The sequence below is a fragment of the Vidua macroura genome, chromosome Z (genome assembly GCF_024509145.1).
Source record: "Vidua macroura isolate BioBank_ID:100142 chromosome Z, ASM2450914v1, whole genome shotgun sequence".
NCBI lineage: Eukaryota > Metazoa > Chordata > Aves > Passeriformes > Viduidae > Vidua > Vidua macroura.
Window position 1 is genome coordinate 73,609,961 of NC_071611.1, and position 25,621 is coordinate 73,635,581.

Consider the following 25,621-nt stretch of genomic DNA (forward strand, 5'->3'; position numbering starts at 1 on the left):
ATCTTATTCAGCTGAAGTGTTTAATTTTCCATAATAACTGTGATCTGCTTTGCGGTGGCAGTACTGAATGTCACAAAAACAGCTATGAGGACCTAGCATTATGTACTTTGATTGAAGATACACAGTCAGATAGCTGAACTGAAAACTGAAAAAAAATTTAAAAATAACCTTAGAACAGATCAATTGTTCCGCTCCAGTGTGATCTCTCAGTGCAGAATTATGCTGAAGTTAGTCTTGTAAAAGCTTTGGTAGAGGTGGCTTAAGAGCTGTTTTTCAGTCAGCTGCATCAGACAGTGAGTGTTTATCTTCTATTTATTTAATTGCTCACTTCAGTTCACAACTGAGGATGTTTGTTCAAACGGAGGAGTAGTTTGTTCTTCTTCCAAGTACTCTCCTTCTGACCGATGATGTTTCCAAAGCAGCAGCCTTCAATCCCGAGCCCTGTGTCAAGCCCAAGAGGATTGGGTTTAGTTTCTACCTCGTGTCCTCAGCGTGGAGTCAAAGGACAGCAGGAAAAGACGATCCAAAACCAAGGGCAAGTAACACTTTACAGAGTGAGGAGGCTGAGGGCCGAGATGACCCTCGCCACAGCTACGTTTAATACCATGAATTAAAGCACGTAATTTATGACCGGACAGGGCACCAGTGCCACGTTTTGGCCACAGCCATACACATACCTCGGTACTAGGCAGGCTTGGCCCTACCGTCGGGAAAAGAGCCAATTTCCTTCCCTTCGGGCCGACGGGGCTGTGGGTGACTCCACGCAGGCCCCGCCCGCCGCCAGCGCCGCCCCTCGGGCCGAGCAGCTGCGGCCCCCGATCCGTGTGGGGCCGTGTGGGGCCGTGTCGGGGCCATGTCGCGACACAGGCGGGTTCTGCGGCGGCAGCCCGGCGGGGCTGCGGGGGACTGGGCTGCCGGCGCCGCGGGGCGCGCCCGGGCCGAGGCCCTCAGGGAGGTCGGCGTGGACGAGGTGGTGGAAATGGCGGTGCAGCTCGCCCTGGAGCGGTTCCGGAGCGGGGACGAGGCGGGTGCGCGGCACAGCCCGGCCCGGGGGCAGCCTGCGGCTGTTGGGAGGGCGCTGGCAGCGGGTCAGGGAGGGGATCCTGCCCCTCTGCCCGGCCCTAGTGAGGCACGGCTGGGGTGCTGTGTCCGGCTCTGGGCTCCCCAGCACAGAGACAGGGAGCCACTGCAGGGGTCCGGCAGAGACCACCGAGATGAGATGAGAGGTCTGGAGCATCTCTTATCAGGAGAGGTGTGGGAGTTGGTCCTGTTAAGCCTAGAGGAGACCGAGAGGGGATCTCACTAATGCATACGAAGATCTTCAAGATGAGTCCCAGGAAGGCGGTGCAGACTTTTTGGTGACAGGACAAGGAGCAGTGGCCATAACTTAAAACACAAGAAGTTCCACCTGAACATGAGGGAGAACTTCTTTCCTTTGCGAGTGGCAGATCACTGAAACTGCTGCCCAGGGAAAGTGCTGAGTTTGCCCCTCTGGAGACATCCCAAACCCTAGATGTGTTCCTCTGTCAGCTGCTCCAGGTGACCCTGCAGGGGGTTGCACTGGCTGGTCTCCCTTCCAATCCTAGCAATTCTGTGGTTCTGTAACACTGAGTTGTCAAGATTAGTGCCTGTTGCATTGTTACTGTTTTCTCATTATTATTTATCATTCTAGAGATGGAATTTCCTTCTAGTTTCACTAGTACTGAAAGAGCATTTGTTCACCGTCTCTGTCAGTCTCTTGGACTGGTATCTAAAAGCAAAGGGTGAGTCAGGGTACAATTTTCAGTTTCTTGGTGCAGACCAATAGAATTTCAAGACTAATGATAACCTGATGATGTTTTCAACATACTCAACTGTGTTGCAAGGAATAGTATTAGAGAAAAAAGTGTAAAAGAGAAATGAGCATCTGTGTTCATTGCTGTATGCATGCTTGGAAAAGCTTGTGACATGCCTTTTGGGACAGCTTGCTTTTATACTTTGTGGATTTAATGGCTCCATTAAAAAAGCTTCTCACTGTGATTTCTGTTTTTTTTTTTCCCAAAGATTTTGCATAGCATCTCCTACCTTGACAGATCAAAGTCAACCTAGAGTAGGTTCCTTTTTCCTAAAATATGTTTTCTTCTCCCGCTGACAGAAAAGGAGCCAATCGCTACCTGACTGTAAGGAAGAAGGATGTATCAGAGGCACACGCAGGCATGACTTGTGGCTTGGCTCTCCGTACGAAACACGCTGTTCGGAGTCTGATTCAGCGCTTTCCCGTCACAAATAAGGAAGGCACGGAACTCCTGCCAAGGACAGAGCGAGGAAATGCCTGTGCTGTTGAATCTGGTATGTTGGGCGTGTGTTCTGCTTTGGACTTGTCCATCGCCACCACTTGGAAAAACCACCTGCAGCCCAAAGACAAAAGAAACCTCTTTCTGTTCTGTCCCCTCTCGTGTCCTAACAGACACCTTCTTGCAAACGCATTAATTTTCCTTACTTTTAAGGTCTTTTAGAACTGGTGCTGTGAGGAACTTGGGAAGTCATATCATGCACATGGTGATGTCCACCTTGTGTTGTGTTACTTTAGAATCTTTGAGGCAGTTCCAGCCAAACCTTTTTGGAAGCACAGTTTGAAATGTGGCTCCATAAAAGTTCTGTGAGGTGGGATTGAAGAGTCAGTGTTCCCCTGCTGCTGTAAGAACACCCATATGAGAAAATGAAGTTGTCTGTTCTGCTTGTAGAAATTAATGTCCTTGATAAGTGAAGAATTTTAATTTTTATTTCTTCATCTCTACAAAATAGATTTGGTCCTTAAGAGACTACTGTCCAGACTTCTTGATTTCTTGAATATGGAAGAGTTCACTGAAAGACAAACTTCTGATAAAATGTTGGTTTTTTTTTTTTTAAAAAGCAAGGTTTTAATCTAGATTATTGCTTTAGCAGCTACAAGTGGAAGAGTTACAGTGTGTTTCTGTGTGCAGAGATGGGTGTAGTGAACAGAAAACACTTGTACCAATATGCCTTGTTTAATGGCATGGTTCTGATAGGTGGTGTCTGTTCTTGAAGTGCTTCCTTTGCTGTTCTTTCCAATTGTTTCAGTTGTTTAATAGGATTGTTTAATGAACAGAGGGAAGCTGTAATGCAAGGACTGAAATGCAATGTCTTAGGAATGTAAGGGATAAGTTAATGAGCAGTCTAATATTTGCCTTTCTCCGCATCTCAAGAATGTATTTTTAGTTCTCCCGATCTCTTAGTCTGTGTTTGTCTTGGTACAGCAGAGGTTGAAATTTAGTATATGAATCTGTTACTGACATTAAATATGTATCATTGACTTTACAGCAAGCTTTTCATTCTTCTGGAAGATAATTCTCAAGGAATTAGAGAGTAGCACTTGCAATGATGGATGTGAAGTAGCTGCCTCAGAAGATGTGCCCGTTTGTTGGCTACTTATGCACTGCTTTGTAACACATCACACTGCTGTGTGGGGGCCAGGACTCTTGATACAGCATGCTTGCATTAGTATGATTTCAGGCAAAGGCGTGGAATAGCTTCAAGGCTTACCCCTGGAAGTGTGTATTTCTAGGGAGAACTGCAGGTGTGAAATGTGGGCGCAGATACAAGGGCCACCAAAATACACCGGGCTGTGTTCTCTGGTTTAGTTTCTGTTTCTCCTTTTGCTCTTTGTGGGCTTCTTTGACTTGGAGCAATGCTCTGGAAGAGTCTGGTTTTGTTCAAAATAGCTATGAAAGTAATAACTGTTTTGAAAGATATTTATTTCAAGCACTGCAGGAGGACATGTTGCTATAAATATGACTTCTAAATGTGTGATGGGTTTGTCACTTTACCCACAGGGATGCATCAAAAGTCAGCAATGTTAATTTTTCAGTACAGTTTTTGAGCAGTGTTTTTCTGTGACCTTCCTCTGTATCTGCATAAATAAACTTTTACCTTGTCTTCACAGAAAACAAAGAAGTAAACAAGATAACTTTTCGACTTAATGATGGTATCCCCCAGGTCCCAGTGAAAAGAGGGGAATCAGAGTTTGATTCCTTCAGGCAGTCACTACCAGTTCTTGAAAAACAGGAAGAAATTGTCCAAATAATAAAGGACAATAAAATTGTTTTGATCATAGGAGAGACTGGATCAGGAAAAACTACGCAAGTATGTTTCTTCAATTAAATAAAAACTAGAACAGTATTTATGACAATTGTGTAATATTTGTGATACAGGATATTTTGATGCTATTTTAAGGCTTTTCTTTTCCTGTATGATTGAAAATCTTGTTCCAATTCACTTTCTTGCTTTTGAAACACTAAGCCAGTAGATAGGTACTAAAAGCAAAAATGATTCCTCACAATTTTCTGGTTGATACAATTTTTTCCTTAAAACAATACAAAATATTGAAGGGAAAGTAGCTGTGATGTTTGTATAGCCCTTTTTCTTCTAAGGTAGTTCTGTTCTTAGTACCCAGAGTATTTTTTGTGTTAAAATGAGAGATTATCTACCGGAGTTTTATTTTAGATTTCTCTGAAGCAGGAGGGAGACACTGCAAGTTTTTTCTTTAAAAAAAGCCTAAAGAGTTTATACGTAGAAATTTATTTTCCACTGCTTCAGGTATGCTTGCCATGATAATCCTAATGAAAAGTCTTTTGCAATGTGTAATACTGAGATGCAGTTAAATTGTTTCCCTGTGCTAACTAAGCTGTGACTTTCTCAAAAAGTAAATTTGAACCACTTCTTTACAGATTCCTCAATTTATCCTTGATGACTGCTACAAGAATGGAACTGCCTGTCGTGTGTTCTGTACTCAGCCCAGACGTTTAGCAGCTGTTGCTGTGGCTGAAAGAGTGGCAGCAGAAAGAAGAGAGAAGATTGGCCAGACAATTGGTTACCAGATCCGGTTAGAAAGCAGGTACTAATGGTATTTCTGAGTGCCAGTTGATCTTGTGTTGGTCTTGTGCATCTTGTGCACAGGTAAACTACAGTGTGTTTGGGTTGCAGCCTCCCAGGTGGGATATGTTACTGCAGGTAAGGAATACGTAAGAGGGAAAAGGATGGCTTTCTTGCTGTGTTTTGCAGTTTCATGTAGTAGGTTGTCTTATAGAACTGAATCTCAGGTATTTTCTGTTGACTTCTTCTGCGGAGTGTATGCAAGGAAATCTTTGTCTGATTTTCAGATCAAGTCTACACTTTCTTTTTTATTTTTTTTTCTTCCCCCCTCTCTACTTGTAACAAGTGTGGATCCAAAAGTTCCGCAAGCTTTGAAGGTAGGTGTGAAGACCAGCATGCTCTAAGAAATGTTATGTAGTGTGAGTTGATAGGAGTCATAAAAGGGAAAACAACAAAATTGGAAAGCGACTGATGAAGATGAGCATTATTGATCAGTCTAGTTTGGGCTAAATTTACTCTTCTTCAGCTTCTGTGTTTAAAACATGAAGTGAAGTAAAAGTAGAGATTTCAGTATCACTTGATGAATTTGTCTGTAAAGCAGAGCATGAATGGATTGTGTGGGGTTTTTACATCTTTGCACCGTGTAGCCAAATGACATTTCAGGGAAGGGCCAGCAGTTGGGATATGAGTGACCAGAAGATGGCAAAAGGTTGTGTTGCTTGAGTGAACAAAGATAACACACAGCTGATGAAAATGAATGTGCTTGAACAACAAAGCCACAGTAAGAATTCAAATGTGTGTACGAAAGCTCACAAGGATATAAAGAGATTAGAAGAGCTGGTGAAGATGTATCACAAATCAGCTGGATAATTAATATATGGAAGTACTATGCTGGCAGAAGAAGAGCAAAGTCAGGTGAAAATGGAAGAATTGCTGGAAGCAGTGCAGGAAATCCAGCTTGAGAGGAATCAATACAATTGCTGCAGAGAAACACTAAAAGGGAGAAATAACAATATTTTGAGCTGTGGACAAAAAAAAATCTGGAATGGAGATGTTTAGAGGTGTTTATAGTAAGACAGAAGTATAATTTTTAAGGTTTTCTTTTAGGATGGCAGTACCAGAGGGCGTAGTGACAATTGCTGTTTTTATTGGGACAGCTTCCCCAGGTATAGAATTGTAACATTTCAGTAGTTTGAGCTTCTGAAGGAGCAGAGGATGAAGCAGATGACTTTGTGATTTAGTCAGCTGTACTGTATTGTGTCCTCAAGGCAAGGCTTTGGGAGCTGTGGGGAGGCTTCTGTGAGGAGGTGCCAGAAGCCTCTCCCGTGTGTGACAGAGCCGGTGCCAGCCAAGACAGACCTGCCTGTGGCCGAGGCTGAGCCCATCTGTGATGGTGGCAGTGCCTCTGGGACAGTGGGGAACAGGGGAGGAAAACCTGCACAACAGAGGCAGCAGTTCAAGAAGAGCAGTGAGAGCATGCAGAATTTCTTCATGCTTCTCTTTTACTTCCTTATTTATTAAAATCTGAATCTTACTTTTTCAAGTAATCTGTTGTCCAAAGTTTTGGGGTGCAAGCACTACAAATTGTTAGGAAATGTGCGGGAAAAGGCACCGGTTAAAAACAAGTGGTGTGCAGGAGTCTTTTGGGGAGAGAACTGTAATTCCTCTTGTGGTCAGCAGCTGCTTTAATTTTTGATCCCTGGAAAGCTAGCTGCCTTTAAATGGTGCAAAGCCCCTGAGCTGTCTGTGTGATGTGTTCCATAGGGTTTCTCCAAAGACACTGGTAACATTCTGCACTAATGACATGCTCCTTGGCACGCTGATGGCAGGAGACAGCACCCTCTCCACCGTGACCCATGTTATTGTGGTGAGCATCCTGTGGTCTTTCATGTGGGGTGGGGCAATATGTATTGCCTTGGAAAATGAGGTCCTCATTTGTTTTATTTAGATTTGCTGAGCTCTTCAGGTGTTTTTGTTTGGTAGAAGATGAATCAGCTTTAGAGACTTTCTGAGTCCTTAGAGTAGCATGATTGTTTTGTGGAGTTTGTTGTTTTTCTGCGTGTTTGTGTTTTTTCCTGTAAAAATAGTTTATTTTCATGCCAATGATTAATTGTGGAATCAGGAGGAGTGGAGAAAGACAGAAGTGTAAATTTTTCGGAACTTCCCCTGTCAGCAGCAAATCCTTAGGGAGGCTTACATGGATGTGGTTCAATGTGATTGTCTCAGAATTCCTGTTATCATTTGTTTTAGCAATAGCAGGTTTTCAGTCCATTTGTTTGCCCAGAGTGTTCTAGATAATGTGGAGTCTAATGGCTAACAAATTATTCAGATGTGTTCATTTATGAGTATGCTAATATTCCTATTGTGGAATTTAATAAGGAAGGGGAACTAGAATGCTTATGGCAAGATTGAAGTCCTGAAGATTAAAAGATAAGTTTAGGTGCCTGCCTGTTTATCAAAGTCAAAAAGGCATGAGAATGATCTATGCATTCTTGATGTCAGCCTACAAGCCTTGTATTTTGAGTCCTTGTTTCCTTCATTCATAATAGAAATCAAAACAGAAGAATGACAAAGATGATGAATCAGTTAGGTGCCTTAATTTATAGGCTTTGTGTGGCTTTGACTTGTCTAAGCAATCTGTCTGTTTTTTCTGATTATGTGGTGTCATCCATTTCTTTAAATGCTCATCAGTGGTGAAGTGAGAATTTATGAAAATAAGATTTGTAGGATTTGTGGTTTGTGGCGTTTTCTTGAAATTTGGCTTCAAATACAAAATCAGAGAGGTCTCAGATATTCACTTTAGCCTCTAAAGTTAAGGTGCGTACAGCTTCAGCATGGCAACGCACTCAGTGCTGATAAAAACTTTTTGAAGTGGTTTTTTTTTTCCCTTATGGATAGTTTTTAAATAAAACCCTATTACTTAAACTAGACTTACACATTTTAAGGCCTCTGTAATGTGCCACCAGATCATGTATTTAATTTTTTTAGAAAAGTTTGTTTTTGTCAGAAGTTGTGATCCTGAATCTATGATGGCTTTTTATCTCTTTTTTTTTCCTTTTGTTGCAGGATGAAGTACATGAGAGGGATAGGTTCAGCGACTTCTTGCTAATAAAACTGAGAGATGTGCTGCAAAACCAGCATCATTTAAAACTAATTCTTTCTGGTGCTGCTGTAGATACAAATCTCTTTATTAGGTATTTTGGAAGCTGCCCAGTAATACATAGTAAGTCTTGATCTTAACTCTTAAATCTGAGTATGCCTGCCCTGAGACTCAGAGATCTTAGTAAACTGTAGCAAACTATTCTGAGTAAAGGCAGGTGCTGAATACACTGAGAGTTCCAGGAATCCTTGTTCTTTGTGTATTCAGGTTTCTTGTTTCTTGACTATTTGCACCTCGTTCAGAGTGAAGTGTTTTAGTCACTGGGAGTTCTGTACATGCAGGTACATCCTGCCCCCCTCCACTGTTAACTGAAGAAGTAGGAAGAGGTTATTGAAGTGCTGTCTTCATGCTGATACAGGACTTAGGAGCTACATGAGTGTGATACATATGAATACATTCCAGTAGAATCTCACTCTTCAGGCTTGGTGAAGGTTGTTACTGGTTACTGGATGAAACACAGCTAACTGTAGCTGTTCAGTTCAGAAATACAGGCTCAGGCAGATTGGGTTTCACATGAAAAAAGAATGACATGATTCTTTGATTTAAAGAAAATTAGTAGCCCTTCATCTAGGTGAATATTCAGAAAAGGCATCCAGTTTCTCTTCGTTTGTGTTCAGACTCAGTTACCTGCAGTTAGATTACGTTCAAATGCAAAGAAAAGTTACCATTATTGCTGTTTTAATTTCATGTGACTGATCTTTAGTAGAGGCAAAATATAAATGTGTGGGAGATGGGGGGGTTTTGTGGGTTTGCGTTTTTTTCCCCACACTCCTGGCTTGAAGGTTTTCTGCATGGGCGACCTGCTCTGGCACCTTGCAATCCTCTTACTTTTTCAACAATAATGTCCAAGTTTAATGTAAGCTTTTAAGCTTACATTACTTTACTTAATGTAAAGTAGCTTTTAAGATAATGCTTTATTTGACAATCAGGTAGACTCTCTGCATGTCAGCCTTTTTAAAAAAAATCTCAACAGTTTTAGGAAGTGGGATTGCTTACTGGTTTATTTTAACAAATGTTTGTGAGAGGAAACCTCTTTTTCCTAAGTTTTTTTTTTTTTTTACAGATGGAAGTGTTTAGTTCCCAGTTTTGAATTTCTACCTAGTAAAATAAGACTTGCAACTTGTTGGAGACAGGAATCTGGAAATTACACATGCTTTCATGTTTTCTGAATTTTTTTTGCAAGCGAGAGCCTCAGTTGTGATTGTTGTGTGGCTTTCCAGTTTACTCTTTTTGCAGCTTCCTGTTCTTTCAGATCAGTCAATTTGTGTTGGAAATTCTGATGGCAATCTCTCCAGTTTACCACAGTGCTTGTGCTGGTTATGTAACAGGCCAATAACAATTGAAAAGATGGTTTCCCCCCCTTTTTTTTTTTTTTTTTCTTTTTTTGAGAATTTAAGAACTAAAAGAAGCATCTTTGTCTGTTCATGTAATGTAAAAGGTTTGATTCTCCTTCAGCATTATGGCTGACAAAATCCTGACCACAGAAACCAACATTTTGTAGCTGTGGATTGCTGTAGTACACAGAGCTTGTGCTCAGTGTTGGAAGGCTTCCTCTGTGACAGCTTCTAAAAGTGTGTGAATTGTGGATTGTTCCTTCTGAAGGAAAATCCGGAGTGATCCTGAATCAGCTTAAGGGACAAGAAATCAAAATGCAGAGATTTGAATTCTTCATGCAAAAAGCATCCTTTAATGTCCACAGATAAGGTCTAGAAAACAGTCATGTTGAAAAAGAAATCAGGATAAATTTTGAGAAGGTAAAGGCCACTGGGATGTCTCATGTGTCAAGAAGTATTCAGTAAAGAAAGCTCAGCTTTGCTGAATAAGTTGAGGACATGGAGATAAGAATCTCTTCTCACATACTTCTGATGAAAAGAAAGTAGTTCAGTACAAAGATGTACTGTCTCCGTGTGGAACCTTGCAAAAAGCTGTATTAATTGCTTATTAATTCATGAAATTTTAAATCCAGGTGGCAGACTTACATGGCGAGTTCTTGTTTGTAGCCCTAAACAAAAACGGCTGTTCTCTTTCTCTCATTTAAAACAAATTAATAACTGTCAGTCTTATGAACATCTCCTGCTGTAACACTTGATAAAATTGAAGAGGTTGAGGAGAAACAAGGTGGCATTTTACTTTGGAAATGTTTTGTTTTGTATAATTCTGAGAAAAATAAACTCCAGTGAAGATAGTTTTTGAAAAAATGAATGCTGTAAGTGAAGCTAGTGAATATATAACCTTTTATGGATTTTTTTCTATTTTAGTCCAAGGGAGGCCTTTTGAAGTTAAAGAGTTGTTTCTGGAGGACATTTTACGAAGCACTGGGTATACAAACAAAGAGATGGTGAAGTACAAAGAAGAGAAGCAGCAAGGTCGGTGGACTTGTTAATTGTAAGGGTTGGCAATGAGAATCATTGGTTGATTGAACAAACAATTAACAGGATACTTTTCTGTTAAAATTCCAAAGTCAGGAGATTAAATGAGATGTGATTAGATGACAGCAAGTATTTTTAAGCTCTCAGTATTTACATTACTGAAATAGTTTATGCAATTAATGAAAAAAATCACTTTGATTTGGTGGTTGCATTCTTTTTTCTTTCAGTTGATAAATGTCATCTGTTTTCTAATTATTACGCTGTAGAGTTATGGAGAACTGGGGGCTGTGCCCACATGAATACTAAATAAGCATAGGATGCTCTGTACCTTTGGGTGCAAACTAAAGTGCAGCTATTAAAGCAGGCAGGATTTTGTACAGTCTTGCACTAAATGGACAAGTTGTTGCCTTCAGTAACATTTTTCACTGCTTTCTTCAGGCATGGATGTATTTTTTGTGTTAACACTCTTGAGCTAAACATCATTGGTTTTCAGTTGATTAAGTAGATACTGCTTCAGAAGTTTTCCTGGCACCTGAAAGTAATGATCCCAGTGATTATTTAAAGAAATTAAAAAAAAAAAAAAAATGCAAACCCCAAAGCTATAACATACAGTCCTAACTGGATATTTATCACAGTGCTCATCTCTGATCACTGGGGGCAGAAAAGTTCAGTTAAGAGACTGGTGTTTTCTAATGTTTCTTCCACTTGTGTAGAAAAATAAGTTGTTATGTGCAGGGACTGTCTCACTTGTCTTCAGCATTCCATTTCTGGAAAAAGATCTGGGCTGAGATTGTGTGGAAGGTGATTACTTAAGGAAGACCCTTTGAATGCAGTAGTTTGAAATAATGGAGGCTTGGGGGGTGAAACACCAAAGTGGTGGGTTTTACCTCGTTCTTATAGCCCTTGTTTGCAGTGTGCACTTCGGGTACCCTTAAACATGTCATTTATGTTGGACTGGTAGTAGCATTCTAGATTAAATAAGAGAGGTTGAATAGGTAAAACTTGGACCTGCTGGAACTGTCTTTTTTAGTAGAAAACAATGGATAATAAAGATGACTCAAACTTTCTTGGGGAATATTTTGCATTCTAGAAGAGAAACAGAAGTACACTCTTGCTGAGTGGTGTTCAGCTCAAGGCAACAGTAACAAAAGGACATCTCGGAGACAAAAATCGGTTCCAAGGGCAAATGAGGAGTACAAATGGTTGGATGATGGTGGTGACACAGTATTTAGTCAACTGGTAAGTTTTTTCTTTAGTTGGAAGAGACATTTATATTTGTGTTGTATTACTAGCCATTTAAAATCTGTTTTCTACAGGTAGTTCTGTAGAGTCTTTGGGGATATTAACCTATTTTAAAGATTACTTGATTGGGGTGAACTGCTGTAGCTGAAGCGTGCTCTTCAGTTAGGGTGGTTGTACACAGCTTTTCCTCAGATCAAATGGCTCGACTGCCATTGTGTTAGTACTTGCATCTGACAAAATCAATGCATTGATACCTGAGTGCTGGATTTCTGGTTGCTGCTGGGAAAAATTACCATTCAAATTCTTTGTGGGTAATGTATGAGAATGAAGACAACTCTTGGAAGAGATTAATCTTTCAGTATTGTTTTTTATCTTCAGACTGAAAAAGATGTGAATTGCCTTGAACCGTGGATAGTAAAAGAAATGGATTCCTGTCTTTCTGACATCTGGTTGCATAAAGATACTGATTCCTTTGCTCAGGTGTTAAATCTTATTTTAACTGAAAATGTCAGTGGTAAGTTTCATGTGCTATTACATAAGAAAAAAGCAACCTCAACTTTATTTTGATTTTTATGGCTACTTTTCTCTCCAGTTTCAAATGTTGTTACCTTTACATTCTGATGCCTACTGAAAAAATGGATAGGGCTAGCAGAATTAATGAGTTGTTTAGTTAGTTGATGATGTTGTTTTCAAGTATTGACAGAAGTGTGTTTCTAAAAGAGTGTGGAATTGACATGAAGTGACTGCAGAGATAAAGTGAGGAAACAAATTCTCTTTGGGCTGGAATTTGAAAGCAATATTTGTACTATATTTAGATGAAGAAATAAGATTTCTATGGGGTTTGCTGGATTTTTTTGTTTTACTTCTCAGTTGATTATAGGCACAGTGAAACTGGTGCGACTGCTCTGATGATTTCTTCAGGGAGAGGCTTTTTGAGTCAAGTAGAAGAGTTGATCAGCATGGGAGCAAGTATCCACTGCAAATCATCTAATGGCTGGTAAAAACAGAGAAACCAAAAGATAGATTTATTTGTCAATACAGGAGAAAGAAAGAAAATTCTTTAACATCTAAATTAATTTACTAACTTATGACACTGCTGTAAGAACTGTAGATTTTGACAGCCTAAACAGTTTCTAACTCCTGTTAATCACATTGTTTTCTGTAAATTCTAAATTGAATTCTTAATTACATGGTCTTGATTATGAGCTATAAACTTTGTTTCAGTAGGTCTTATTTAAGACACTGCTTAGCAGAACAACTGTAATCTACTGAATTGGACCAAAATGTTTGGCAGTTTGTATTTTCATGGAGTTACCTATATCAGAAGATCTTTCTGTTATGTTTCTAAATATGTTGTAGCATGTAAAAATATTTGTGAATCTGTAGAAACTCAAGTTCTGTGGTCATGGAGTATGTCTTCATCTAAGCAGGGAAGTACAGTTTGTAACTGTAGTATGGAATGATAAGAATTAGGATTCCAGGGGTCTGATATCTGGTACTAACATTTGAAAAACTTGGGAAGAAATGCAGTTTAAAGGTGTAAAACAGTGAAGTGCATTGTGAGGAGGACAGCTTCTGAAAGACCTGAAATAGCCAAATGTTAAGCCTGGGGTGTGACTTTTGGAGATGACTTCAAGGGTACTGCAAACAGGCAGGTCTGATCTCTGCACGTTGTTGTGGGCTTTTTAAAGGAATGGCACCTCCTTCCTCCTCATTTCCTTGTGCATGTTTGCCGGTGCTCCTGTGTACAAGGACATTCTTTTGTGGTAAAGAACTGTAGTTACCTAAAAGTCAGATAGCTGTTAACACCTATTTCAAATGGGAAGTCGAAGATCCAGCAATAACTGAGAGATAACTGAGAGATAACTGAGAGAAATGGGTACAAAAGTCTGGTGTCAATTGCCTCACCTGATGTGCTCTTCATCTTCATCTTTTGAAGTGAAAAATCTAATGAAACGACTTGTGCAACTCTTTCAGGATGGCTGTGGACTGGGCTAGGCACTTTGGACAGACAGAGGTTGTTGATCTGTTGGAATCCTACAGGTAAGCTGTAGCTATTTTGCAGGAGGAGTTGTATATGATAGTGATGGGGAATTTGAGGTTTGTGTTCTTTTAATCAGAACAGGTTTTAGCTTTTCATGCTGTAAAATCTGGACTGAATAGCAATACCTATTTTTTTAAGAATAAGAATTTCAAAACCAAACAAGTTTGTACTCAGTATTGTATTGTTTATGTTTGCACAACTTGCTAATTGTATGCTATGTGCCATTTTCTTTTCACATGCTTACTTTGCAAACAAATTTGTCATGTGTTTTTATCTGTATATTTTTTATACGCAATAGGCATGTTAAAGAAAATTGACAGAAGTAACGTGTACACTAGGCCATTCAAGAATGCTTTTCTGATTAACTTACAGTTATCATAGTTGAGGTAGTGTTTTGTAAAGATTATATTTATTATAATTTCTCTTAGTGCAGTTTCTGCTAGTGGGAAATTTTTGGAGAATACGTATCTCTTAAATATTTTTCCTTGAACAGATAAATGAGAAGTATCTTTACACTTTCATTTGCTTATGGTTCTGTTTCAATTAAGCTGAAGAAAGCTAAAGTTAGCACTAATAAATGAAGGGGCATCCTTTGTTGGGTTAACATTGAAATCAGTGAACAGCAATAGTATGGTGATTCCCTTCTGCTACACTTCAGCATTAGAATTCAAGACCAATAGTCGTGTTGGTCTTGATCTAAGTTTGAGCTGATGGCTCAATGCAAACCCGAAGGGGCAGCCTTGACTCTGGTGTATTTTTCTGTTACAGCGCTTCATTTGCATTTGGAAATCTGGATGAAAGTTCCCTGGTCCAAAATAGTGGTAGTGACCTTAGTGCAGAGGACAGAGAACTACTGGCAGCTTATCATCACAGTTTTGATGATGAAAAAGTGGATCTGGATCTGATAATGCACTTACTTCACAGCATCTGTCATAGTTGTGATGCAGGTAGGTAAATACCCAACCAGCTGTTGTGGCTTTGGCTTCTGATGAATCGTGCTCTTCTTTCAGCAATCCCCAAACGTTAAAACCTTCTGAGTGCTAGTCGACATGTATTTGAATTTTCTGTTTAACTTTGCAAACCCACTTCCTTTTTTAGGAGCAATTTTAATATTTCTTCCTGGGTATGATGAGATAGTGAGCCTCAGGGACCGCATTCTTTTGGATGACAAGAGATTTGCTGCTAATGCTCACAGGTAAAACCTTTAGTTGCTGTGGCTTTTCATTGCTTCTTTTAAGGAGCCTTAAAATGTTCCTTTTGTATTGCATTAGATACCAAGTTTTCATGCTTCATTCAAGTGTGCAGACTTTGGATCAGAAGAAAGTGCTTGAAACTCCACCTTTTGGCATCCGCAAAATTGCAAGTATTAGAGGACTTTGTCCGATGCTACAATGATCTGTTTTGCCTTTGCTTTTACAGTGACTCTAGTTTTGGTGGTTTTGGTTTTTTTTCTTTGCAGATTCTTTCTACTAATATTGCAGAAACCAGCATAACAGTCAATGATGTGGTGTTTGTCATTGACTCAGGCAAGGTGAAAGACGTAGGATTGCCTTAAATTTTCCTAGTGCAATTCTAAAACACACAGTGCATAAACTTTGGGGAACTTGGTTTTTTTTTCTTTTTACTTTACATGAAAATGAAAAAAAGCTTTTACTAGCTGAGAGCTACTGCCTGTCAGGCAACAGTCCTCGCTGAAAAGTTTCAACATCCATTTGTTTGAAGACAAATACTGTAAATAGCTAGCTGTCTAAAAAACCTTGTAAAAGCTAATCTAGGTTGATGTATTAATGGATCTTTCTCTTTTGCAATTTAGTATTTCTGCTGGATTTTTAAAACAAGTCCTCAGTTTAGACCACCACCTTCCTGAGACTTAGGGAGCACTGGGAGTTCCTTTTGTCCTACTATTGTATCAAGTCCAAAAATAATCCATGAAGTTTTTAAGCAGTTTTTTTTGCTGTGTTCAGTGCCCATTCCTAATTACTTGTTCAAGAAAAGTGAGAACACACAATGAGGCAATTTAAGACCTAGTGTACAGCTTTGAAAATGAAATTGGATTTCATAGGTGATATGCACACCAAATTTCTGAGGTTCTCATAAAGTGTTTTTTTTTGTAATTGTACATCAGTCTTAAGAAAACAAGTAGGTAATTTCCAAGTGAGATAAAAAGGAAAACTTTATTTGGTATAATAATGTATTTTTACCTGCTTTGTGATATCTCAGAACACAGATTTGACATAGCTTTTACTGACTTGCAATTACCTATTGACTAGAAAATGGTGACTTTCACAAACTGTGGAGCATTAAGGTACTACAAAGGAGATACCATCATAAATTCACTTGAAACTGAGAAGGTACCTTTGTTGCAGAAGCTACTGTATATCTATTAGTGTTTCATACTTTTTAGGAAACTTCTGTTGGTAATCTAAATAACTAGTAACTTTTATTTCATGTACCCTATTGAGTTTTCAGTTTATATTCCTTTCTTTGTTTTTCTAGAAGTCTTTTGATGTGCAGAGTCGTGTTCCAGTGCTAAAAATGGGCTGGATTTCAAAAGCCAGTGCTGTCCAGAGAAAAGGCAGGTAATAAATGCCTCATACTGGTTTCCATTTTGCAGATATCCACAATCTGTGTTTCGAATAAAGCACACAATGTAGTAACTGTTTCTAGCCTAGTCCAGTGTGTAGGGTCAGTATGTATTTCCTTGGAATAATTTCCCAAGTTGTAGAAGAGTGATGCTCAGGCATTTCCCAAAGGTCTGGGTTGTTTTCCCCCCATTAATTTGTTCTCCTTCCTCTTTCTCCCATGTAGCACCAGCAGTCACAGTGTCCAGTGGGGTGTTTTCACATCTTGTCTGTGGGCAGAGGACTGCCTGTTTCACTTTCTCCAAGCTATCCATGACTTAACAGGCCATGATTATATTCTTCCCAACACTGTGGGTGAGGGCTCAGAAGTTTGTGTAGCAACAAATGCCTGTTTAATCAGTCATACTGGCATTAAGCTGCACATTTGCACATAGATGTATATCAATGAGAGAGCTGGCTGTCTCTCATTCACTCACAAGTTATTTAATCTTTATTCTGCCTTTTACTCCAAGCATCACTTCTGTTTGGGGGATGTGAGAGGAAACAATAAAGTTTGCAACTGATTCCTTACAACAAAGGATGATTGAGATTTGGACTGGTCTTAAGTTAGCAAAAACCCCACAGCACTTTACATTAGATAAGCCTTGTTTTTCTTTCTCCAGATTTCTCAGTGGTGGGTTAAAATTACCGTAAAAAATTGCCACACTCTCAAAAATAACTCACGATTGGAAAACTCTCACTTTGCATGTGACTGACAACACTGTCTTCATAGAACTGCTTCTTCTTTTCCATTCTGAGTTTCTGTGTCTGTCTGTTGGCTTTAGGTTTTGTTTTTAGAAAGAAATCCTCATTTTCACCACTTCCCATATTTTATTTTCAAGGGCTGGGCACTGTCAGCCTGGAGTCTGCTTTCGTCTCTTCAGCAGGCTGCGATTTCAGAATATGTTGGAATTTCAATCTCCAGAACTTCTAAGAATGCCGCTTCAGGTGCATGTTCAGTTAGAAACTGTAACTTTAAAAAATACAATGTCCTCAAACCATACTATTAATTGCAACAAATCATGGGTTTGGGGTTGTTTCCAAATCTTGGTAATCTTTTTTGTTCTGCCTTTTACCTTGCAGGAGATTTGTTTGTACACAAAACTTCTGACTCCAATTAATTGTCCAGTTGTAGACTTTCTTATGAAAGCTCCAGATCCGCCGCCTGCTGTAACTGTGAGAAATGCTGTGCATATGCTTAAGGTCAGAGAAGGAATAGGTTTAGATGGTAATTGTGTTTGATCCCAAATTTGTGGTGTAGCAGTCTGTCTTACTGACTTCAGTTTGTACTGAAGCCGTTTTTAATTACCTAAGGATGTTCTGAGGTTTTGTTTATTGTCTGTTTTCATTTTGTGTGTGGGGATGTGGTTTTCCATGTCAAGGGAAGAGAGTGCTTTGAAGTCTTGTCTCTGTTAATAGTTTCACTTGCTTTTTTAGTGTTTGGAAACAAGTCTAGTTAATGTCCAGTATTCACATCCTTTCTGCTTTCTCTGTAAAGTGATTTTGTCCACCCTACCCGTCCCCCTCTCCTTTGTTTGTTCGTTTGTTTATAAACAGACCATAGATGCCATGGACCCTTGGGAAGATCTCACTGAGCTTGGTTATCACCTCACTGAATTGCCTGTAGAGCCACACCTCGGTAAAATGGTGTTGTATGCTGTAGTTCTGAAGTGCCTGGACCCCGTTCTGACCATTGCCTGTGCTCTTGCCTGCCAAGACCCTTTTGTGCTGCCCACGCTGGCCTCCCAAAAGCGAGCAGCCGTGCTGTGCAGGAAGCGTTTTGCTGCCGGGACGTTCAGTGACCACATGGCCCTGCTCAGGGCTTTCCAGGTAGAATTTCATTTCAGAGAGTTCTGATCACAGCACACCAGCCAAGCAATGCAAATGTACCAAGCCACTTGGATGTAGAGTGGTGGACTGTGCTTAAGTCCTCGGAGAAGACTTTCTTTTTGCCTAGTGGCTTTCCTGGGTATTGGACTCATAAATTTGTGAGGGAACCCTTTTTGTAGTATGTTTTGTTGATATTTTCAAACCTTATAAAATTCTAAATGTTCTAACCATGTGCCTCTTTATATCCTACTACACTGAGCTTCAAATCATGATCTTAATGTAATGATCTTTATTTCTTGTTTTAACTTGACATAATCATCATTCTAGTGAACACGTAAAGAGAATCTAATTCTTGAACAGAAAAAAGTATCTGGTTTGATACATTAACTTTTGGAGTGGGTTTTGCATTTTATTGACATAAATGTAATCTTTTTTGAAAAAATGCAGTTTTAGTTTAAGCCCTTCAAATTAATAGGCAAATGTAAAAACGTTGTCAGGCATGGCAGAAGGCCCGCAGTGACGGCTGGGAGAGAGCCTTCTGTGAAAAGAACTTCGTATCCCAAGCCACAATGGAAATCATTGCAGGAATGAGAACACAGTTGCTTGGCCAGCTTAGAGCCTCAGGTAAAGAAGTTGGAAACTTCTTTAACCTTGTTTTAAAGTCAGGCATTTAGAAATTGTAACAAAAGTCATGTTCACTGGTGTAATTTTCCTTACTTAATTTGAAATACACCTCCATGTACACATTCATGCAGGGTATGGTGTAGATGAGGAAGTGTGGCTGATCTAACTGAAAGCACCCTCATCTCCACATGCCACTGCATTTCATGTTTTAATAAATTATTCCCATCGGAAATGTCTTTAAATTGTAGAAAATAGTGATATTCTGTGTTAGTATGAAACCCCTTATCAGGAAGGATTTCAGTGTAATGGTTTCTTCTTGCTGCTGTTAAGGTTGGCAGTGGTGAAAAATGAAACAAATAAGTCGTTTATTTCACCTTTAGTTTCTAACTCCTTTTGAGAACCAAAGAGAAGCTAACGTGGCGCTGTTTTGTCTTTTTCATTTGTCAGGTTTTGTGAGAGCCAGAGGAGGAGCTGATATTAGAGATGTTAATGCTAACTCTGAGAACTGGGCTGTGATTAAAGCTGCCTTAGTGGCCGGGATGTATCCCAATCTGGTGCATGTAGACAGAGAAAGCCTGCTGTTGACTGAACCAAAGGAGAAGAAAGTGCGATTTCATCCTACCTCTGTTCTTGGCCAGTCTCAGTGTAAAAAGGTAAAATCACTTGGAATTCATAGTTCAAAAAACACAGCACTAAAATCTCTCCCATGTTTTAGAAATGTCTTTTCCTAGTTGTCAGTACGTTAAAAGCACTATGGGCATTTAACACTACAGCTTTAGAAAATACTGTTCTACTCAGCTGATAGAATTGGAGTTGTTTCATTTTTCCATTGTTTCAATTAGTCCTTTCTCTAGATGGAACAAGGTAAAATGGCAAAAAAAAGGTCCCAATTATAAAATTGTTTTAAAGATATAATGATCCCTACTCTTAAAAGCAAGTTTTTCTCTGAAACTTTTTTTTTAACATTTCTTTTTAAAGCAAAATATTTTGTTTTTTCATGGTAGGATAATTTGTGAATCTGGTTGAATTCTCTCACGCTTTTTTATTTGCATGTATATTTTTATATGTATCTAATTATACATGTATTTATTTCTCAAAATACAGAATCATAGAATGGTTTGGGTTGGAAGGGACCGTAAAGCTCATCTCATTCCAACCCCTGCCACGGGCAGGGACACCTTCCACTAGTCCAGGTTGCTCAGAGCCCCCCCAGCCTGGCCGTGAACACTGCCAGGTTGAGGCATGCACAATGTCTGTGGATAAAATGAGAGATACGTTCAAATTTACATTCATTACAGGTAGAGGGTATAATAGCCTGGTCTTACCTGCTCTTGCACAGATTGCCCCAGCAAATGGACAAGCTGCAGCCATCCAGGCCCTCCCTACAGACTGGCTTATATACGATGAAATGACGGCAGCTCACAGGACAGCAAACATCAGGTGCTGCTCTGTTGTGACACCTGTCACCGTGTCCCTCTTCTGTGGACCAGCCAGACTGCCAAGTAATGCCTTGCAGGCATCTTCATCCTTTCGAGGTACACCGGAGTCTGGATTTGGAATGTTTCCGTTGGTGTCCATCAGTGTGTGACATGGAAAGCTTACTTTTCAGTAATATTTAATACATATATTGGCTGATTCTGGAAACAGCGCTGTTATAATTCCTGTAGTTATTCAGGAAGAGTTTGTTGGTTCTGTAAGAAATCTCTCCGTTTTGGGATTCCTTACATATTCAAGTGCATAAATGACACAGTTCCAGGGTATCAGAAACTGCAGTATAGTTCATAAGGAAAGAATGCAGCCACAATGTCTAATGATCATACTGGTACTGAGAAGTTTAGTATGTGTGTTCTTTTTCTACAGACCACTTTATTTGATACATTGAACCAGATTATTGAAACGGCAAGAATAATTTAGAAACAATCAATATGGCAAACAAGTCATGTTGCTTCTAGCTGACACATACATTTTCAAGATAGGTTCTATTGATAATTTTTAATGTCAGGTAACTGCACTATTAACTCTTAAGTAATAGAGAAGATAAAGAAATTTCCCTTTTTTTCCTCATTTCAATTGAGTCCTGCTGGAATGGAAGCAAAAATAACTGCAGCTAGTTGTCATAGTTTGAATCAAACTAAAAGTCCAACTTATTTCTGAAGCTTTCCTGTCTTGCTTTTAAACTGTGAACCTTAGAGTAGTGTTTATGCTGATTGAATTGCATTTTAGAAAAATCAGGAATCCTAATTAATAGCCATATCTGTATATATGTATTTCCTTACTAGGTCTTTAAATCTGCTGTTTTACTAGGAAATAGAGCCACGTGTGGTTTTGCAAACAGCTTTAGGCAAAAGTTGGATAGTGGCCTGTGAATACTGGGGAAGGTACATGAGTTGAGTCACATCATATCAGTACAGGTTTTTACATAGCAGGACTTTCAGCAGGTCTGGCTACTTGATTGCTGCTATCTGGAGCAAAGACTTTCCAGTGTATTTGCAGAAAAGAAGAGGTAGTTTTACAAATGGTTACATTTAAAAGTCAATTTTAGAAGGAAAAATATTATTGCTGGTAACACAGTAGTATGCGGGTTTTTGTGTGTAAGCAGAAATAATATAGAGATGCTAATGCACCTTTTGTCTTTAATTCAGGGGGATGGGTATCTAATGATAGCAGTGACAGTGAGATGGAGGACAAAACAGCTGCTGATCTGCCACTGCTGAAGCTGGATGAATGGCTCCATCTCAAACTGGACCCTGAAGTAAGAAAGAAATTAGCCCTGGGCTTGCTTCATGTAGAAGAATTGTAAAAAGATGTGAAAAGGTGTTTGTAACATTTGAGTAGCCCAGAATTTTCTCCAAGAACGTCATGGTCCATTTGGGTCTCTCAAGCCATGTACTCTGTGATTTAACCTTTACTTGACGAGCTCGTCAGGAATTGAAGGGCTTCAATCCCCTTTGGCACAGAGTTGTCTGTCACGTGAATTCGTGTATTCAACATCCGGGCTGCAATGCTTCATCACCTATCACCCATACCTTTCTGTTCTTTTACCTGTGAGCAAAAAGAAAGAAAATAATTAGTCACCTAAGTCAACAGTGAGAGTGCTCACCCCTCTTCCTCCCTCTTGGTGTGGGTGTCCTGTCTCTCACACAAGGGAGCAGGAAAGCCTCTGCAGTCCAGATGCTGTTGGATCTGCTTCACAAACTTTCTGGGCAGTGCGCTGTTTTAAATGTCTGAGCTTGGCAGATTTGTCCCTTTCCACAGGTCAGCAGATTCTGAAGAGATTCTGCCAGACAAAAGATAATGGCTGCAAGGGACAGCAAGCTGCAGGTGACAGTGGCTGTGTAAGGGCCCTTCTGCTCCTTCTGGCCTCCTGTCCTGCCTGCATGGTGCTCCATCAGGCCATAGCATGAGCTGGGATAGCCAAAATCTGAACAAGAGCTGAGAGAACAGCCACATTGGCATATTGTGCTCTTCTTTCTCTGAGAGAATAACCAAAATCAGATCAAAAAAGGAGCACTTGAAGCTGGAGTTGCTGAAAGAAAGTTGCTGTCAGATTTTGGAAGGAGAAATTTCAAAACCTCTTTGAAATAGAAGTCTTTATGTCATTGAGGAGCTGTGGCGATGGTAGGAGGTAGTTTATGGGTCATGAAACATACAGCTTTACCAGCTCTAATAATAACACTGTCTCTCCTAGACGTGTCTAAAAGAGTAATTTTTAAAAACTGATTTCAATGGAAGCATTTCTGATAACATGGGAATTAGACTACAGTCTTCTGAACTTAGTCATCACACTTGAGCAGGTGTCTCTTTAAGAAAAATGTCACTTAGAGCTCTTTTCCCTCAAGTATGACTGAAGAGTGCATGAGTAGAGACTGATTGGAGAAGAAGGGCATAAAGCATGAAAGGATTGGGTTTTCTCAGAAGATAAAAAGGAAAAAAAAAGTCTGTGGGTTTACAGTACAAAGCTAAGTTTAGTACTTAGAGCTAAATGAAATGTTTCAAAAATTACCTTGCACCCAAGGCAAAGAAAGTAAATCAGCATCTTAGTTTAAATATGGATTATTCCCCTTCCCCAAGACCTTAGTCTTGCCTTTCATTGTGGGCCCTGTTTATATTAGAATGCCAGGTGCTGCCTGCTGTGAAAAAGACAGGGTCCTCTTACCTGTGTGATCTAATTTTCATCAGTATTTAACAGAACTGGAATTCACTGCAGGCTGCTGGTATGCTGCTGCAACTCAGGCAGAAGTGGCACAGCTTGTTCCTGCGTCGTATGCGAGCTCCTTCTAAGCCATGGTCTCAGGCTGATGAAACAACTGTAAGAGCAATTACAGCTGTTCTGAGTGCTGAAGAACAGTCTGCAGGTCTGCAGCAGCCTTCAGGAATTGGCCAGAGACCAAGACCTGTGACTTGTGAAGAGCTTCCTTTGGCATCTACATGGAAGTCAACCAACAGCAGAAAAAGCTCAACACAAACTGAATTGTCTGCCTCCTCTCATGCTGAAAAGTAAGATGTTGAGGTCTTCCTCTCACTGTAGGTTGCAATTGATGTATACAAGCTTCACTTAAATTTCTGCTAGTCATAGGAGGTGGAAACCGTGGAAATACAGTTGAAAGGTGTTATACTGTTGTGTGCTGCTTTGTAATCCCATAAAGAAGTGTTTCATACCTGGGCCTGCTGTTTGAGAGAGCTGTCAGGAATATTGTCCGTGAATTGTGATGCTTGAGAAGTAGCAGAAGAGGTTTACCAGTAGCATTAAAAAGCAATGCATGATCAGTATGGGATTTTTAGTTAGGGTTTAATAGATTTTGTAGTTGCTATAATACGTGTGGTCATGCAGTAGCTGACAGGTCGATGTAAAATGTTCAGTGACTGCTTGTGAAACTCAAGGTATGTCCTTTTTAGGGTTTCAGTGAAATCTGCTTCTCCTGCACTCCGCCAGCCAAAGAAGTACAAAGAAAAAGACATTTTGCTGTCCAGACGATCCTCAGCTGACAAACCAGCTCAGTCCTCAGTGAAGCCTGCAGAGAGCAGTAGCTGTTCCAGCCCCTGTGCTAGTCCTCCTTCTCCAGTGTCTGGAAAGGTAGAGTTCTCTAACATATCACCCTGCTCTTCCAAAGTAATAGAATTTCTTGCTGATCTCATTCTGCAATTAGGTATTTTACTGATAAATTAGGAACATAACTTAACTTTCCATTTATAACAGCTGCATAATACTTCCTTCTGGAACTTAAAATCTAGACTAAATATCCTTGTTTCACTAGTTTAATACAGCAAAAATAATTTGTGGACTGCTGAGGTAAAGCTATGCAAAGTAGAAAAAATGAGATTTTAAAACAAAACTTGTTCTAATAAACGTGTATTAGTTTTTTCCAACTACATGAGTATATTATACGCACACCTGAAGTTTTTGGATTCTGCCTTTCTCGGCTTCTCTAATAGATTTTCAGTATCAATACTGATTCTGTCTTATCTGCCTTACTATGACTGATTGGGGTTTTGGTGATGGTTATTTTAACAAAGCACGCATTTTTAATGAGAGTATTGTGGTAGTTGTCCCTGTATACTTGAATAGTAGACTGCAGTAGTACTAAAGAGATCATTGAGAGGAAACTTCATGGACTCGTTGGAGGATTTAGTAATTCCTCTTGAATCTTTCAGCTTTTCAATAAAGACAGTGTAAAAGGAAGAAACTATGTTTCCTGAATGCAGAAATGCGGGTAGTGGGCTGTAGGCTGCACTCTAGGATGATTAATTTTGGTGTCATCTCAAGGTGTGTCAGACTTAAACCAAGTCTAATTAATCACCAGACTTTTTAATCCTATTCTGTTCTACTTGTTTTCTGCCCCTCATGGATGAATTACTGCGGAAGGGGCTAACGGCGGGCCTGTCAGCTAAAGGAGCGAGGAGAAGCTGAGAAGCAAGAAGCTGATAAGGAGCTCTCTCCAAGGCTGTTACCAAGGAGACCGAGAGAAGAGAGGAATTGAGGAAAGATAAGGAGAGAACTTCGTAGCTGGACAACGTATTTTTGGAAAGTTAGCTGAAGTCACTGTTACTTTTCACCAGTGGTGTTATGTTGATTTATTGATGCCAATAGTTGGGGCAGAAGAAGTATAAACAATTAGAAAGTATATAAAAGGTCAGCCACTGTCGATAATAAAGAGTTGCCATCTGAGACTGCGTGTGGTCTCTGCTTTGTGTCGCGACCACCTCGACAGCGACATGTGGTGATCAGCGAGTGGAACAGCCCAGTGTGAGTGCTCAGTCGAATCCATTTACAAGCAGTGCTTGAAATAATGTCAAATCAAACTCTGACCATGGATCTCTTAAACAGCAGCAACAGCAAACACGATCAGTAATTTACCAGATTCGATTGGCAGTAGACTACCTCCTCGCAGAGGAAGGAGGGATCTGTGGAAAATTTAATACTTCAGAATGCTGCCTAGAGATCGATGACCACAGTCATGTAATTAAAAACGTTACTCAAAATATTAGAAAACTAACCTGTGTTGGAACACTTGTTTGGAGAATCTGATTAGTGGGACAACTCGTTCACCTGGAATGGCAAATTGTGGAAGAAATTGGTCTTCTTTGTGGTGTGTGCACTAGCAAATGTAATATTTCTACCATGTGTAATTCCATGTCTAGTCCAGATAGTAACCAGCATTGTCCAAAGCAGCATCATGCTGCAAGGTAACGTGGAAGGGAAAAATGGTGAAAAAGTAACCGTAATAAAAGAACAGAGTGATCAGAATGCCAGAGATATGCTTGAACATCTCATTTTCCACAAGCAACTGAGAAAAGTCGAAGTGGAACTTTATAAAGGTTGATGCAGGCTAGAAGCCTGATCAAAGAGTTAGAGGGGGGA

General features: G+C 39.8%; 1 protein-coding gene across 1 annotated transcript; it reads left to right on the forward strand.

Moving 5' to 3' along the window:
• Positions 1 to 682: 682 nt before the first annotated feature.
• Positions 683 to 23,929, forward strand: LOC128821493 (3'-5' RNA helicase YTHDC2-like). The gene is made up of 26 exons (XM_054002623.1): positions 683 to 1,028; positions 1,673 to 1,763; positions 2,135 to 2,328; positions 3,944 to 4,143; positions 4,728 to 4,894; positions 6,637 to 6,739; positions 7,939 to 8,095; positions 10,291 to 10,398; positions 11,492 to 11,640; positions 12,022 to 12,157; positions 12,514 to 12,640; positions 13,621 to 13,686; positions 14,456 to 14,634; positions 14,786 to 14,882; positions 14,959 to 15,046; positions 15,147 to 15,227; positions 16,184 to 16,266; positions 17,151 to 17,256; positions 17,392 to 17,511; positions 17,866 to 18,138; positions 18,636 to 18,762; positions 19,210 to 19,415; positions 20,102 to 20,297; positions 21,405 to 21,514; positions 22,970 to 23,259; positions 23,659 to 23,929. Exons 1-26 carry the CDS (start codon positions 854 to 856, stop codon positions 23,927 to 23,929), a joined length of 3,900 nt encoding a protein of 1,299 aa, XP_053858598.1. The 5' UTR covers positions 683 to 853.
• The last annotated feature ends 1,692 nt before the right edge of the window (positions 23,930 to 25,621 follow it).

Coding starts and splice junctions, on each gene's coding strand:
- LOC128821493 (XM_054002623.1), top strand. CDS start 854: ATGTCGCGACACAGGCGGGTTCTGCGGCGGCAGCCCGGCGGGGCTGCG. Junction 8,096..10,290: donor AAGCTGCCCAGTAATACATA/GTAAGTCTTGAT, acceptor TTTCTATTTTAG/TCCAAGGGAGGCCTTTTGAA. Junction 12,641..13,620: donor TGCAAATCATCTAATGGCTG/GTAAAAACAGAG, acceptor CAACTCTTTCAG/GATGGCTGTGGACTGGGCTA.